Raw genomic sequence first — 15,321 nt, forward strand, 5'->3', positions numbered from 1 at the left:
ATCTCTTCGTGTAGACTGTCTTCTAACTATATTAATCTTAAATGCGAATTTTTTCAAAAAAAACTGGAAAGTTTCTCTGAAGTATGAAGGATGTCTTCCTGGCAAACGTTGCAAGGATTTTTCCCGCCTTCCGGCAATTCGGCTGGCTTCCCGCCATCTCTTTTCCCGCCTTTTTCCTACCGCTGTTCATCGTATCACGTGGTTCAGTTTTGGTGGGAAACCCGACGTGGAAAACCACTCCCTTTGTTCATGAAAAAATATTTGAAAAATAAATAAATGGGAAGTAGTTACATGATTTTGGTAGATCGAATAACTTTTTTAAAATCATCGCCCATAATTACCTTAATCATAACTATAACAAAATTCTTAAATCTGATTGGCTATCAACTGCCCTGATTTCAGCCTTAATAGGACAGTTAAATAGGACAGTAATTGGACAGTACGCGCCATCGCGCGCGCGCTTAAATGGCTTTTTTTTCACTGCTAGCAAAAAACCTTTCGGAGTTTCTTGTGTTTTGATTTAAAAAGTGAGCCTAATATATCACAAATTTTGTTAAAGTTATGATTAATTGGTAGCAGAACTTCGTGTCGTCCAATTCGGTCTGTAATCATACTCGTGATTAAACAAATCGGACTCCCGCTACGCGGTCGTCCGATTTTGTTAATCACTCGTATGATTACAGAGCGAACTGGACTCCACTCAGTCCTGTTGCCATTACTAATAGGATTTGTTTTGCGATTTTACGTTTTTTGCACTTTTTTACGTTGGAGGACCTTGGAGAAATATTGCCAAGACCACCTAGTTGAGTATGAGTAGTTGATAGAGTTGAGGAGCTAAAGAACGGTTTTACAGACGATACCGAATTTCCTTATTGGCTTTGTTTTCGCTAAAACGAAGCGAAAACTTGAGACAAAAACGTTTTTGTCAATGCTCTTATCGGGAGTTGCAACCGGGATCATAATGTCCATAATAGCCTCAACTGCGTCTGCCGGCAGTCTTCAGTGCTTTACCAAACAAAAACCACTTTTGACGCTCTTGGTTCTCAAGGCTGGGTGTTACTGGTACAGTCAAATCCCGTTAATACGGATACTGAAGGGGCCATAGAAAGTGTCCGTATTTACGGGTGTCTAGCCTGCGTAGCATGGCGGTTTTGTGGAGCCGGGCGCACGAGCGGCGAAGCCGCGAAATTCGCGCGCGAAGCGCTGGAGAAAGAGCGGCACAGCCGCGAGAAATTTCAAGTTGCTCCCTGCCCCAATCTCCTCGCGGTTTCTCTGCCCTCGCCCGCCTTTATTACTTAGCAACCAAAACCGCCATGCTACGCAGGTTACGGGGTGTCCGTATTAACCGGGTTGAATTTAGAGAAATGTAAGGGCTTTCTTTCCCCAGGGGCAAAACAAACTGTCCGTAATAATGAGGTATCCGTATTATGAGGGGTATTGCCGTTAAATGTACTCAGTTTCTTTTCTTTTTTTGTCCGTAGGTAAGAAATTTGAAGGAAAGAGGGATGGATTTTCTCGTCATCCCTGACACATATTATGATAACCTTCGCGCACGACTAAAAGATGCCCCCATTACTGTAAAGGAAGACTTGACTGTGGTGAGTTATCTCGGCAGAGAAAATTGTTCCGGAACTATAATAATCCTAAAGGGACCTTTCCTAAATCAGAATGGGTCCTGACGTTATGTTCATTTTCTTTGTTTTGTTATTATTGTTACAATTTTTTTTTGGGGGGGGGGGGGGGGAGGAAGATGGGGTTTGTTGGGGCAAAGTGGGGGGTCGAGGGGCAGATATTCATTCTAATTCCGAAGTTAGTGGTACTAGAGAGAATAGAGAGCTTAAGGTTGACGTATACGGCAAACGGCAAACGTCAAGTTGAGAATCTCTCAAAATAGAAAATGAGCAGATAAAAACAGCTCAGAAAATTCATATGGATAAAAAAATTGCGTGAAACTACTAATTTATGTGTAGAAATAATGAACAGTGGGCGACAAGCAGAGGGAAACTTGGTCACGTGGTACAAATTCGCGTTTGCCGTTTGACGTAAACGTGATGTTTAACTTCCACGTTTGTGTCAAACGGCAAACGCGAGTTTGTACCACGTGATCAGGTTTCCCTTTCCTTGACGTTTACCACTCACTGTAACTACACGGAAATAAGAGGATTCATGCCAGTTTTATCCAGAAGAATTGTTCTGAGCTGTTTTATCCACTAATTTTCTATCTTTAGAATTTCTTAGCTTGAATCTGACCTTTGCCATTTGCCGTTAACCTGACACTTATTATGATTAAATTCAGTCTATTAGTTGGTTGGCTCTACTTTAATGCGCGTATTTTCTCTGCAGCTACAGGAGCTTAAGATTTTGGTGGACTTTGATGACAAAGGGTATTTACTGCAAATCTTTACTAAACCAATGCAGGACAGGCCTACTCTGTTTTTGGAAGTTATTCAAAGGCATAATCACCAGGTGGGTATATTGATGATAAAGTCTCTGTAGCTGTTCTCCTAAGGGGAGGCAACAGTAAACGGCCCAGGTAACACGGCTTACCCTCAGCCTCATAGCCTGCAAAGCAGGCGTATTTTGGGGCGGGATCCATGAATTGTTTTCAGGAATGACGTTGTCCCGCCATCTTGGACGTTAATACTTCTAGAGAGTTGGGACGAGTCAAAAAGTGTTTTTAAGGGAGAGGTAGATGGGTTCGTTGCTTTTCAAGATGGCGGCCACGATCAATGTACCTCCGAGTTTTCGTTAAAAAACGCCTGCTCTGCAGGCTATCAGCCTCATAGCAAGTGTTTTAGAGTAACTGAAAAGAGGACGCATTATTCGTCAAGGCGGATAATGCGTCTATGGCCGTTTTTATACTAAGGACGTATTATCCGTCTGGACGAACTTGGGCAAACATTTTCGAAATACGTCTTGAACGACGCACTACGAAAGGTAGTTCGTCGGGATGCATAATGCGTCTTGTGCTCGTCTTTATACTAGAGACGCATAACCAGAAAAACGTTACAAAATGCTACAAAATGTTTGCCCAAGTTCGTCCAGACGGATAATGCGTCCTTAGTATAAAAACTGCCAGTATATGTATATATCGAGCCAGCGAGCAAGCTCTCCTTTTGGGAATCGCGATAGGCGAAAGGTCATGCGCGGTCTCCTTTCCTGCCTCAGTCTTTCACAGATCGATCTTGGCAAATGACCTTTGACTCGCGTGAGTCCCAGTGAGATCTCAGTGGTGGATCTTAGGGAGGGATCCGGGGGCCCGCTTTATTTTAAGTTCAAACTGAGGCCCTCAGGTCCAAGAAAATTTTTCTTCGAGGCCGCCTGCCCCTCTTATCTTGGGGACTTTCACTAATTTAAACACGTGAATCAGATTCTGTACGTTGCTTAAGTTTGCAGGCTACTGATGTTTCTGTAGTAAGCACTTGTTGACTTTTTTCAATACACTGTACAGTCGACTCTCGCCTCGCAGACACCCCGATAATACAAACAGCAGCTATATCCCCGGCAAAAATAAGCGACAGACGTTTGACTTAAATAAAGTCCCGCTATTACGGACTCTCGCTAATGAGGACACTAACTCGAGGTCTCTACGGTGTCTCTAAGCAGTGTCCGACAATTGACTATATATACCTTACCTATTTGTTTATAGCTTTGTCTCTTTTCTTTCAGGGTTTTGGAGCTGGTAATTTTAAGTCACTCTTTGAAGCAATAGAGCAAGACCAGGCGCAGAGAGGAAACCTTTACTGATTTTGTACTCCAATTATGCGACATATTCACAAATGTTAATGTAATCGAGCTCGCGCGAAACATCGTGGATGATGGTAACTTTCATACTAATTTAAGAGAAGCGTGGCCAAGTAATTATTAGATGAGAAAGCGCCACAATTGTTTAAGCAATTGCCCTTTTAGTTCATATACGTTAAACGCAATGGGTTTGAGCTAAATGCCAATCTCATAGTGGCGAAAACGGTAGTTGGCCTGAGATCATACGGATGGGCGAGGTAAACCACGCAAGTTGGTGGACCGTGACTCGTGATTCGTCAACCTGTGTTTAAGATTCTCTATGAAATAAGTTTGGCCATTGTTTATAAATTATTTGCGGCACGGTATATTTTCAGTGACAGCTTTCGTTATATTTTTTAAAGGCATATCGTTTTAGGGTTCGACCATTTTTAAGGTGGCATAAAATGTAAAAGCCAAGCTTTATGAAGTTGAGGTAAAGTATTTAAAGTTTGAAGATTTGTGTATTTTCAATAAATAATCAGCTATATTTATAAATGTAAACGCGACTGTCGAGACTGCCAATAAACTGTGTTGGATCAATTTAGGTATCTGGGAAACTGCCCACCTACCCCTCCCCTAAGCCAACATTATCACTTACTTCTCACTTAGGGCAAAATGTTGGCTTAGATGAGGGGTAGGTGGTCAGTTTCCCCGGAATGCTAAATTGATCCACTGTTTGTACATTCCCAAACTTCTTTAAGTCGTCGTTTTCCCCATTCTAGGACTCTAACTCCTGTATGCTAACTGACACCTTACTGTCGGTTTTCTTTTTCTATTTTCAGTTTATTTGCGAAGTAGAACCGGAAATTTTGTTTGGAAATGGTTGAAAAATGGTTGACGCCATTCCGTTTGGGAAGCTTCTGAAATCAAATTATGGGCTGGGATTTGAGGTGATGCAATAGGTCATTTCTGAGTTCCGAAAACTCACTCTTTCAAAACGAGGCTAGGTGCAAAAGCTTCCTGTAATTTACATCCGGGGACTTGCATCCGGGTTGATTAAACGTGAGAGCGCGCGCAAAGAGTGTTGTTACTGGGTGTTAGGCAGCTATGAATAAACCGTTTGCTTTTTAAGCCTTTGTGGCGGATCTTCTATATTACATTTCCTTGTAAAAACGAGTTTTATTTGCATGAGTTTTATTTAGCACTTGTCCTCGCTTTGAAACAGAGGCTTGGGGCAACTCGGAAAAGGCCTGTTTTTCTACTCTTTTCGGGGAAGTCTGTTCAGCTGTTTTGGATATACTTTGTTGCGGGTCGTTTCCTAGACTACGAGTAGTTCCCATTTTTCCTCAGGGAAAGTAGAGCGAGCGAAACGCGAGCGCGCGTGAAAATCACCTTACCCGAGAAAGGCCAGACGCGGCGGTGAGACAGAAAAATGCGCGCTCGCGTTTCGCTCGCTCTACTATCCCTGAGGAAAAATGGGGATTACTCGTAGTTTATTCGTTTCCCACCCCTTAAAATTTTTTTGTTTTGTGTATGGGTCTTTATGCACAAGATTTCCACCCGGCTGGTTTGTGTATGGTAAGCACTCCAGACCAAGGGAAAGTATAGCTGGAGGTATGTGCCACCCCAAAGGGTATGGTTATTGCGCCGATTTGGTCTGAAAACGGGTATAGACTGCCCATTTTTGGTCTGGAATCGGGTGCGGTTTTCGTGGGGACTACGGAAGTGTTTGAACGTATTTGTCGTTTCAATTCCAGATGAAAAAGAAAGAGAGATTCTAATCTAAGTAATGATGACATAATTTCTGCTTATGTAGGTCTGAAAACGGGTGTAGGTTTTAGAGGCCAGGTCTGACAACGGCTGTGGATAATGGCATTTTTTGGTCTGAAATAGGTCAGGATTTGGGAAACCGGGCGGCACACCCTCACCAAGAATTCCTAGCAGTAACTCCCCCCCCTCCCCCCGCTAGGACCTGGAACAGGCTAGGGATAGTAAGGCAAGTCTAAAGATGAGATCTGGGTACCAGACTAAAAAACGCACGATTCTTTAAATTTCACGTTGTTTTCAAGGAATAGCTCCACCAGTCAGCGCGCGAAGGCATGCGTTCATATGGACTTAATACGCTTTTTGATGTTCCCTGAAAATCTTATGAATAGAAAGTATCTCCCTCCCGGCTTGTACACAGACTAGTGAAATTCACTTGTTATAGTGAAATCCAGAAAACTGGGGGCAACAACACATTTCATTTCACTATTTATTTTTCTGCTCGGCGGTCTGGTCTAATACTTCAGACAGAAATATCCGTAAATTGCAACACGTACAGAACTTTGCCGCCCGGATAATTAGTGGAGCAGAAACTAAGGCAAATACTGTTACAGAAATTTCTTGATCCCGCGAGCATTTTGTAGGTTTTAACATTGTACCATTGAAACAGGTAATTGTTTTTCCTCTTTTTTAGGTACTAAGTAGATGTAAACTGTAAAATACCGAAAATAAGCCCCTCCATGTATAAGCCCCCCAAACTCGTAACGCAAAAAAACCCTCCGTTAAATCGCCCCTCCGAATATAAGCCCCCGGAGGCTTGTACTTGCAAATTGCCCTCAAATACAAAGTAAAACAAAGCAATAACGGTACATTTTGTATTTGCCAAAGACCTTTTATGTGTGGTAATGATTGCAGTCAAAAAGTGTCACAGTTAATTGTTGTTTGCGTAGTACACTCTTCACTTTTGGCTTGGATTTCCTCGGTTCATATAGACAAAGTACTTGCATGGCTGCGTTCTAGAAAGGTCTACGTCCTCAACGCGAGTTTCAGGAAAACCTTTCTGCAAATTACTGACTTAAATTTCGTTCCAACTATAAGTTAGCCCAATCGATTTTGATACGCAAATTTCCCTCCAAGTATAAACTTAGCCGATTTTGAAACGCAAATTTCCCTCCGTTTATAAGCCCCTCCAAATATAAGCTCCTCAAAAATAAGCCCCTCCAAAAGGGCCTTTGAAAAATATAAGCCCCGGGGGTCATTTTCGGAATTTTACGGTATTTCTTAAAATTACCTTTATAATGCATTATACCTTTGTCTTGTATCACTGAAAAGCCTCGCAGGGAAGTGTACAATAAACTTCTTTACTCACTCTTTTCCCTTGAGTTTTTCGAAAATTTTGAATTAGTAGATGTACGAAACACCACTGGTTGTCAATCATCGACAAACATAAGTTCGGCTCTTTCACTAAAAGCGAGTAAACTATTGTCTGGTCTCGCCTGCCCAAATGGTAAGCCCTCTATAAAGTAACATTTTCAGTAAGGCATTAGGGTTCCAAACAGGCCAAAACAGCGAGTGGAGATTGCCGAACACTTTTTGACGGAATTTTCGCCCGATTATGGTAGAATAAATGTTGGCTATACATTTTTGGAATGAGAATTTTGTCGTGTAATAATATGTAGCCTGCTAGTGGTTCAAGGAAGGAATGCTCTTGATTTGGAGTTTGTATTAAATATGTTTTACATCTCACATTTTCCAGGTTGTCATGTATAAAATGTTAAGTAGAAATTTTGATTAGGCCCGGCATTTGATTACATAATATAAACTTAAATATTATACAACAGTTGTAATACCCTGGGTAACAGAGGTTTTTCTCGCGTGCGGCGGGAATTTTGGGTGTGGCCGAAGGCCGAAGCCACGAGCGGCGAAGCCGTCACTATAAACTGACTTGACAGAAACCGGAAACCGCGCTAGAAACGTGGCACCCAGGGTACAGATGTAATGAATGCAGGCTACATACACAGATGGAACACAGATGGGGATTAGGTTTATAAGTGGATTCGGTTGATAAATGTTGCCATAAAAAGATTTTGACCACTCATATCTCTGGATTGCAAGAAAGATGATCCTTTTTGCCTCCATCCCTTTTTTCGCCCGACTGAGAAACTCAGTTATTAAGGTAGATTTTGACTGTTTCGTAATTTTTACGTGCTTACGCGCATAAAATTTACGTGTATAAAAGGCCGTGCGTTGCGCTCAACTTTTACGTTTTACTTTTACTTTTACGTTTACGCGCGATCTTCTGTACGTTGCCACTATTTTATTACCGCACGTAAAATTAAATAGAGTGTTTTCACATGACTTCACGGCGGCCACATTGGTGTCCCAAAACAATGAAACGGCGGCCATGTTGTTATTCCAATCCAATCCTGATGACATTGCCTTTACACTGCTAAAAAATTATGGCAATCCGAAACAGTCACTTTAGCCTCCAGGAATACCTTAACTCTTTTCTTATGCAAACGCTTTCTTTTGTTCCAATAAATTTGCATATATGCTGGCCACGTGAGTGAAAACACTCTATAGAAAACCAAATTAATATGTACACCTTTAATGCAAAATGATGGCTTAGGGGAGGGGTAGGTGGGCAGTTTCCCAGAAAGGGAAAAATGATCCCCATTTTCTAAGGGAAAAATCCTGTGGAGTAACGTAGTAGTTAAATCTTAGCCTTTGTACGGCCGTTCCTTTCCTGTTTGTACGCAGACTAGAGGCAACCCACAGTGCATTTCTTAGAGAATACAAAATAAAAGTGGATGGCCAGCTCCGCGGATACAATCACTCTTGTTTCAGCTTCTCTAAAAAGGCTACCTCCTTACTCAACGACCCCTTTTCTCTAGCTCTGACCTCAATGTTTCCGTTGAGGACGGTTCGAAATGTCCAGGTTCGCGGGTAGACAGTCCGTCCGCCAGTGGAGCCTATCCAGTCCACTTCGCTACTTTCCCGGTCATTCAAGGTCGTTGTGCTAAGATGATCACATGACACATGCCGCTTTTGTTTTAGTGCCGTGACCATCACCATGATCATAAAGACGACACAACTGAGAAATCAATGTCTGGAAAATTGTTCTCTCCTCATTAAGTTGAGGAATCAAGAGGAAATTATTTCGGCAGATCTCAAAGTTATCTAACCGTGAGGTAATTTTACAGTTTCAGGTTAGTTTCCGATATGAAGTTGAAATACCGGCGACCGGCGAGATGCCAAGACGTTATCAATTTTAGCTTATTATAAATTGATAATTTGTTGAACACGTTCGTTTCATCTTTTTAACCTTTTTTATTTCAGTATTTTATTCTAAAAGTGTGAGACAAAACTGTTCATCGGTTTATAGTAGAAAGCCGTCGTGTGAAACTGTTCCATTCATGGCGGCGAGTCAATGTTCCGATAATTTTTTATGCTACTTCTGGTTCCCCCACACCGTGTGTTACCTTTGCTTAATAACACGAAATTTGACGGGAAAATTAAAAATTCGTAATATTTTTAAGATTACTGGATTTTCTCGAAAGATTTGAAATGAATGATGTTCAAAACACGCCCCTAGTACTCTTGCTGTTCGTCATCGATTAAAATAGGTTCAGATGTTCCAGTAAAAATACACTCCTGTCTCTACCTGCTGCTGTCTGATCTACTGACCTTTATACTGCAGCCAGTTCTAAAATAAAGACAAACTCTCCGAGTTGAGTAAAGGTTCCCAAACTGTCTAAAGTGATAGACTGAAGATTGCCAAACACTTTTGAAGGCTTTCTCGCGCTATCTATTCTATTCTTCCCTTTGAATCGAAAGACGTCAATCTTACTAAAAGTTATTGATAGATGTTGCAGTTAATCTGTTATCTCAGGTAATTTTTGCTTTTCTTTTGTTTTTGGTTATGACTAATGAAGTTGAAACAATGGAAAAATAAAAATTACGTGAGAAAAAAAATTAACTGCAACATAGATATTGGGATGGAGGAAGGACACAAGTCATGTAATATAAGCTTATATTGAAATACAGATAAGCACAGTGTATGTTAGCATTTTAAGAGTTCTTTACTTGTGTAATATTCAACAGAAACTGTTGTAATTATTTTTTCAAAAGATTTTCTTTGTCTGGCCATTTGATTTTATAAACGTTTTAGATATTAATTATAAATGATATCTACCCTGGTGGTCCTATAAAACTGACAGCCATCACAAATTTAGTACAGATGGGAGTTAGGTTAATGTACTCATTAGCATATAGCCTTCCTGTAGATGTCTCCTATTTACGGAAACGTCTGCGGAGACATCTACCGGCTAGGCAGGCTATTAGCATACCATAGTTTCTCAATGAAACACGGGACCTTTAATGAGTGGTAGGTCTTAAAGGGAAAGCTGTGAATAACCCTGAATTTCATCAAGAAGTTAAACTTCAAGTTTTGAGTAAGTAGTTGCTTACAAGAACTTTTAAACAAAGGAAAGACAAGCCGGTAATTTACCGAAGTGGTTGAGGTCATCCACCGGAGTAGAAGTTTACAAGAGCTTTTCGTTTTAAACAGCCTTGATCAGAGGGTTTCATAGCGAGCACTGGTTTCTTATCAGTGTGTTCAAAAGGAAAGCATACAGTGTAGACTGTATTACGATTATTTCATTGGATATATTTTTATAGGGCTTAGGCAGACACAAGTAAAAAACTCAAATTGGGATCACTTCATTTTCATACTTACCAGACAATAAAACGCATTGTTTTATTTATTCATAGATTAGTTGACTGAGTCTGTGTTTTGTATCTGCCCCATATCTAAAGACATAAAGATTTTGTGAAGAGTATAAAGTATTCTCTGACCACTAGTTTCTTTCATATTGCAGGAACTGAGTTCACATCTTAGTCTAGCCAATTGTCACTTCATCACACCATCATGAATCTCTATTCCAAGTACTTGGAGATTGCTCCTTCATTTCTTTATGGTCTGTTATGCTTCTCTGCCATCTTAGTGTGGACATTGTTCGCGATTCTGACTCTACCCCTGTGGTTTCTGTTCAGAATGTTTAAATGGTTCCAAGGAGTTATCATTTCCTATTATAAACTGGGAAGAATTCTGGCAAGTAGTGATGTACCATTCGTACATGAGACCGAGAATAATCGTAATTATATCAATGGCTTGTTCGTGATGGAGGGGGAAATTGATTTGGATGAGCTTCGCAAACTCATCATCTCCCGTGTGGTCCAAAACAGTGAGGAACCTAGCTACGTTCGCATGCGTAAACGCGTCGTCAAACAATACTGGCGTTATGTTTGGGTAGATGAACAGGATTTTGACATTAAGAAGCACGTGTTTAAATACGATGGTAATGCTCCACGTAGTGAAGATGAACTACAGCAAACGTTAAGTGAACAGTTCTCATCACCGATGAGTGACGATATCTCACCTTGGGAGATTATAGTGACACCTATGGACATGCCAGGAAAGGATCAAACAGCCATTTGTATGAGAATTCACCATACTATAGGAGATGCCTTCGCCTTGATTGGCCTTTTTAGCAGGCTGATGGATAAGAAGCCAGAACTGCTACGCGTCAAAAAACCTGTGGCTACCCCTTGTGACAAACAGAAACAGGTAAGCTTGAAGTCAAACTGGAGGGCACCTTGGGTGGGGCGTGAGTTATCATCTGTGCTTGGTTGTGTGAAACATGTACATGCAGGGGCATGCTCTACCGGCAACATCATGAAATTTTCTAAAAAGTGAAGTCCCACCATGTAACCACCAGTACCCGTACCAAACACCTGAAAGGTTGAATCATATTTAAGAAAATATGCAACTTGCAGCCATTGTGAGATACCCTTTAAACTTTCAAGAAAGGAAAACGAGAGGAAATACCTGAGAAGTCCATCCAGTGTTTTACACGGTAAAGACATCCAAGGTTTTCTTGCTGAACAATAATATTATTTTTGTAACCTATTTTTTTTTCTTTATAGTGTTGGAAGGCTATTTTATCAGCTCCATTGGCTCTTCTGAGTGTAGCGCTATCCACTGCAGACAATCCCTTTCCCACCAAAAAGTTGTCAGGTGAAAAGCGATTCAGCTGGACAAAACCAATTGACCTTGAGCTTGTTAAGGAAATCAAGACTAAAACAGGTAATAACAAGGAAAATATTAATCTTTCTGCAAGGAGCTTTCAAGTGTCACTATTATAATCAAACAAATCATTAATCAATTGATTTATTACTCATATAAATCACTCCCATTATTCCACTAAAAACCATCCCCTTTGTGCTGAGGATGTTGCGTCAGGTATTCATAACAAACACTTGCTTATGTCCTCTCCCCAGGCACGACCGTGAACGACGTCCTATCCACATGCTTGGCTGGGTCATTACGTCGTTACCTTAGCTCTGAGGGAATTAAGGAAAATCCCACGGATATCCAGATTGCCGTCACTATCAACACTCGCCCTCTCAAGGTCTTGTCAAAAGAAAACATCCCCCTGGAAAATCATTCGACTGGCTTGCTGTATAGTCTTCCTGTGAGCATGGTGGATCCATTGAAACGTCTCATGGAAACCAAGCGAAGAATGGACAACTTAAAATCCTCTTCGGACTGGCGTATCTTTGGGTTTATTTATTCACACATAGTTGGTCGCTTGCCTGAGTTCATTGGTCGGTTTTCATCCTTCTCACTCAAAAGACACTGCTCTCTGATCCTTAGCAATGTTCCTGGGCCCCTGACACCATTTGAAATCAATGGCAAAGAAGTAGTTACTGCAATAGCCTGGCCCCCATTGATCAGTGATACTGGAGTGGCTATTGCAGTGTTTAGCTATGCGGGTGCTTTGCGCATGAGTGTTTTGTGCGACAAAGCTGTGCTTTCAAACCCAACTAAGCTGACAGAAAAATTTGTGGAGGAGTTTGATGAGATTTACAAGTGCGTGAAAAATGGTCCCGTATTAGTGACTGCCGAGTCTGCTGCCAAAAGGAAGTACTTTTAGCCAGTGACGAACTATTATACACTTGTAGTGAGTTGATCAATAATTTCTAATTAGAATGCTTGGGACATTAGAGGGCTGAGCTTAAAATGGCTCTGAAATCCAGGTTGTGGTCTTTAATTAGCAAGGGGATTATTAGTTTGGAGTACGTAGATAAAGATTTTTAGTTTAGATCGTAGTTTAAAGTTTGGTTGTCATTTGTTTTAGTGTGAAGAGGTGCACGTCTGAGCTTTGTCCTCTCAAGCATATCACTGTCACTATTCATTAATAATATTGTTGTCCATCACAGAATGACTCATTTACTTTTAAGAAATGTACAGATGTATGCTATCCTTAGTGAAACCTTGTACATATATCTACCTTGAATAAGTAATAATTATGGGAACGCTCTTTGTAGACTTGACAACAGAGGGATGCAGAGGCAGACTGGTCCTTTATCCTTTAAAGTGATGAACATCAATTATCTCCCAATATCAGTTCATAATCAATAGAGAGTGTTGTGTGAGAATTAATGAAAATGATCACAGAAGGGAAATGTTTAATTCTCTTATCCCTTTCTGGAATTTATATTTGGATATTGGGGCTTTAAGTGTTAGTCAAGTAAATACTGTATTTTGATTAGTTATGCTACTTTAGGATACTTGATCTCTTGCTGACACGGCTTCATCTGAAAGGCAACTCTTACTTTTTTTTTGTTCTTGCGTGGTAAGTGCAGAAGCATGTGTGTACCATGTGTTGAATCAATGAATGTAGCCTGTGTTGAAGCCAGCCCATGTATTGTTAGAACCACTGGTATATACAGGAGGTATAGAGAGTCTGCGATGCAGGCTGCAATGAATGTTAAATGGCAAAAATGACCCATTTTTGACATTTGAAGAGCAGGCCTCTTTTGTGCTTGAGCTCTCGACCAACCCTGAAGGTATGGCTCAAGTGAGAACTTTAAAACAAATTTTGCCCTGGTGAAAAATATGCAACTAAACGAAAGAAAAATACCTTTTGGAGTTTGGACAGTAACCAAAACCCAAAGAAAACCATGCAGGCATGGATAGAGATGGGTCACCAGTAAGACTTTAATTTTAGTGGTCAGGTTAAATGTCTTAGGTTGGCCTGAGTCTTGCGGAAAAGAAAGGAGCTTGCATGATTTAAAGATTATTCTGTGTGTGGTAATCAGAAGATGAATATAGTAATCCAGCCAAATCTGATTATTCTTTTTTTAATATGTAACAAATTGAGGATGGCAAAAAGGAAAGTTCAGGAATTTTTGAAGATATAAATTAGTACCAAATGTATTTAATTTATTATATTATGTTATTTTGACACCATAATTATTGTGATCGCATGTTATTTATTTACTTTAGAAATGGCAAATGTTTGACAAATGAATTTTTCAAGGGATGTGGAAAAGAAAATTAGTTTACCTTACCTACAGAAAATATTATTTATATTATGACCATTATGGCATTTTGGGCATCGATGCATCGTCAAAGAAATTCAGTTTTTCTTCTACCTACAGTTATAACAATGTTGGATAGAAATGAGGAGGTAAAACTGTGATTAGCCTGTGTAGCTGGTGGGAACGTTCACTCGAGGGAAGTTTTGGAAGAAAATGCTGCAAAGACGTCGGAGAATGGGGAAGAGATGCCACCAAAACTCTCACGCGCAAAAACAATTCTGCCGGCTAGGCAGGCTAGTTTATGATTTCTAAACCACATCCTTAATAAAATTGTTGTATATGACTGGCTGCTAGCTGTACTAGCCTTAATTATAGTCATTTAGAGCATTATATTAGCACACTTGGAGTCCAAGTAATTTGAAAGTACATATCCTTACATGCCTTGATGCGACTTCACACCAATTTGGACTCCAAGAAGTTTCTTGGTTTTATTTTTTGTAGCGCTTGTCATGGTAGTTAAGCAGGATTGAATACTTAATAGTGTCTGATTGAGTGTCTTAACATTTTTTTTTGATAATTGCTTTGGAGTAGGGATATTGAGAGTTCATAGGATCTTTGTGGGGTCTAGATCATACTCACAATTACTAAAGTGACTGAATTCCTTACAATATTATTGCTTGTATGATTGAGGAACAAGAGCATAAGATCCAAGCACTGCACATTCCAGAGTTACAGCCTTTTGTTGTTATTTGTCAGATACACCTAAGTGGACTTATGTCACAAAGGTACTGTTTCTTCCCTGATCATATTCAAGCTTGTCACTCTATCCAAGGCAGGTTCCTTTGACACTGAACAGTTACTAAGTGACAGCAGAATTATATTGGTGAAGGAATTATAGTGAAGCTTGTATCTGACTTAATGTCATCTTATCAGACTGCTTTGTCAGTTGGTATCAAAACCTCCTTGAGTCTTGTTGATCATGACCTAAGGAGCTGGGAAATTAATGTGAATAAGGGGTAAGGGGTAAGTAGTGCCCATCTTGTTTAATGACTTTGCAGTCGGAATAAGAGAAAAGATAATCAACTCTATCACTATCCATTAGCTACCGTTGTTTAGAGGCCAGGCAAGCCTTTGTACGAGAGTGATGGGTTAACATGCCCTCTCAAGAGATAGTAGTAGTGTTACACGTGTAAGGCAAGTTACTATTTATAATAATTATTATATCTACCATGACAACTGATGGTGCTTGTAAATGTTAAACTTGTTAATTAATAAAGGTGATTTTCGCGAAAGGGTTGATCTGAGATTTGTTCAAGTTTTTAGCCCTAGTCTTGCTTTCAAAAATCACACTCCAGATTTCCTGACCTTGCATTTGCTCTGTTTGTGCAGTCCTAAATGCCGCACTAAGATTACACATAGATTCCAGTTTCCTTAACGTCGTCTTAG

At 40.3% G+C, this 15,321-nt stretch overlaps 2 protein-coding genes across 3 annotated transcripts in view; both read left to right on the forward strand.

Annotated features, from left to right (window-relative positions):
* LOC140951723 (4-hydroxyphenylpyruvate dioxygenase-like) overlaps positions 1–4,569 on the forward strand; it is a 122,653-nt gene extending 118,084 nt beyond the window's left edge. For both annotated transcript variants that reach the window (XM_073401042.1, XM_073401041.1), the window contains exons 13-15: positions 1,482–1,598; positions 2,344–2,466; positions 3,670–4,569. In XM_073401042.1, coding sequence (XP_073257143.1) covers positions 1,482–1,598; positions 2,344–2,466; positions 3,670–3,747 — 318 coding nt within the window. In that variant the 3' untranslated portion in view covers positions 3,748–4,569. The remainder of the gene's footprint in view (positions 1–1,481; positions 1,599–2,343; positions 2,467–3,669) is intronic.
* A 3,979-nt stretch (positions 4,570–8,548) lies between these two features.
* LOC140952089 (putative diacyglycerol O-acyltransferase Mb3154c) lies at positions 8,549–14,543 on the forward strand. Its single transcript, XM_073401509.1, has 4 exons — positions 8,549–8,696; positions 10,368–11,116; positions 11,476–11,635; positions 11,830–14,543. The coding sequence occupies exons 2-4, from the start codon at positions 10,418–10,420 to the stop codon at positions 12,483–12,485; spliced, it is 1,515 nt and encodes a 504-aa protein (XP_073257610.1). The 5' UTR covers positions 8,549–8,696; positions 10,368–10,417; the 3' UTR covers positions 12,486–14,543.
* Positions 14,544–15,321: the final 778 nt, after the last annotated feature.

Source organism: Porites lutea, chromosome 11, assembly GCF_958299795.1.
Source record: "Porites lutea chromosome 11, jaPorLute2.1, whole genome shotgun sequence".
Lineage (NCBI taxonomy): Eukaryota > Metazoa > Cnidaria > Anthozoa > Scleractinia > Poritidae > Porites > Porites lutea.

Bases quoted from the DNA above. Each gene is read 5' to 3' on its own strand.
- LOC140952089 (XM_073401509.1), top strand. From the start codon at position 10,418: ATGAATCTCTATTCCAAGTACTTGGAGATTGCTCCTTCATTTCTTTAT. The intron at 11,117-11,475 runs GTAAGCTTGAAG...TTTTCTTTATAG, and splicing joins CTTGTGACAAACAGAAACAG to TGTTGGAAGGCTATTTTATC. The intron at 11,636-11,829 runs GTAATAACAAGG...TCCTCTCCCCAG, and splicing joins GGAAATCAAGACTAAAACAG to GCACGACCGTGAACGACGTC.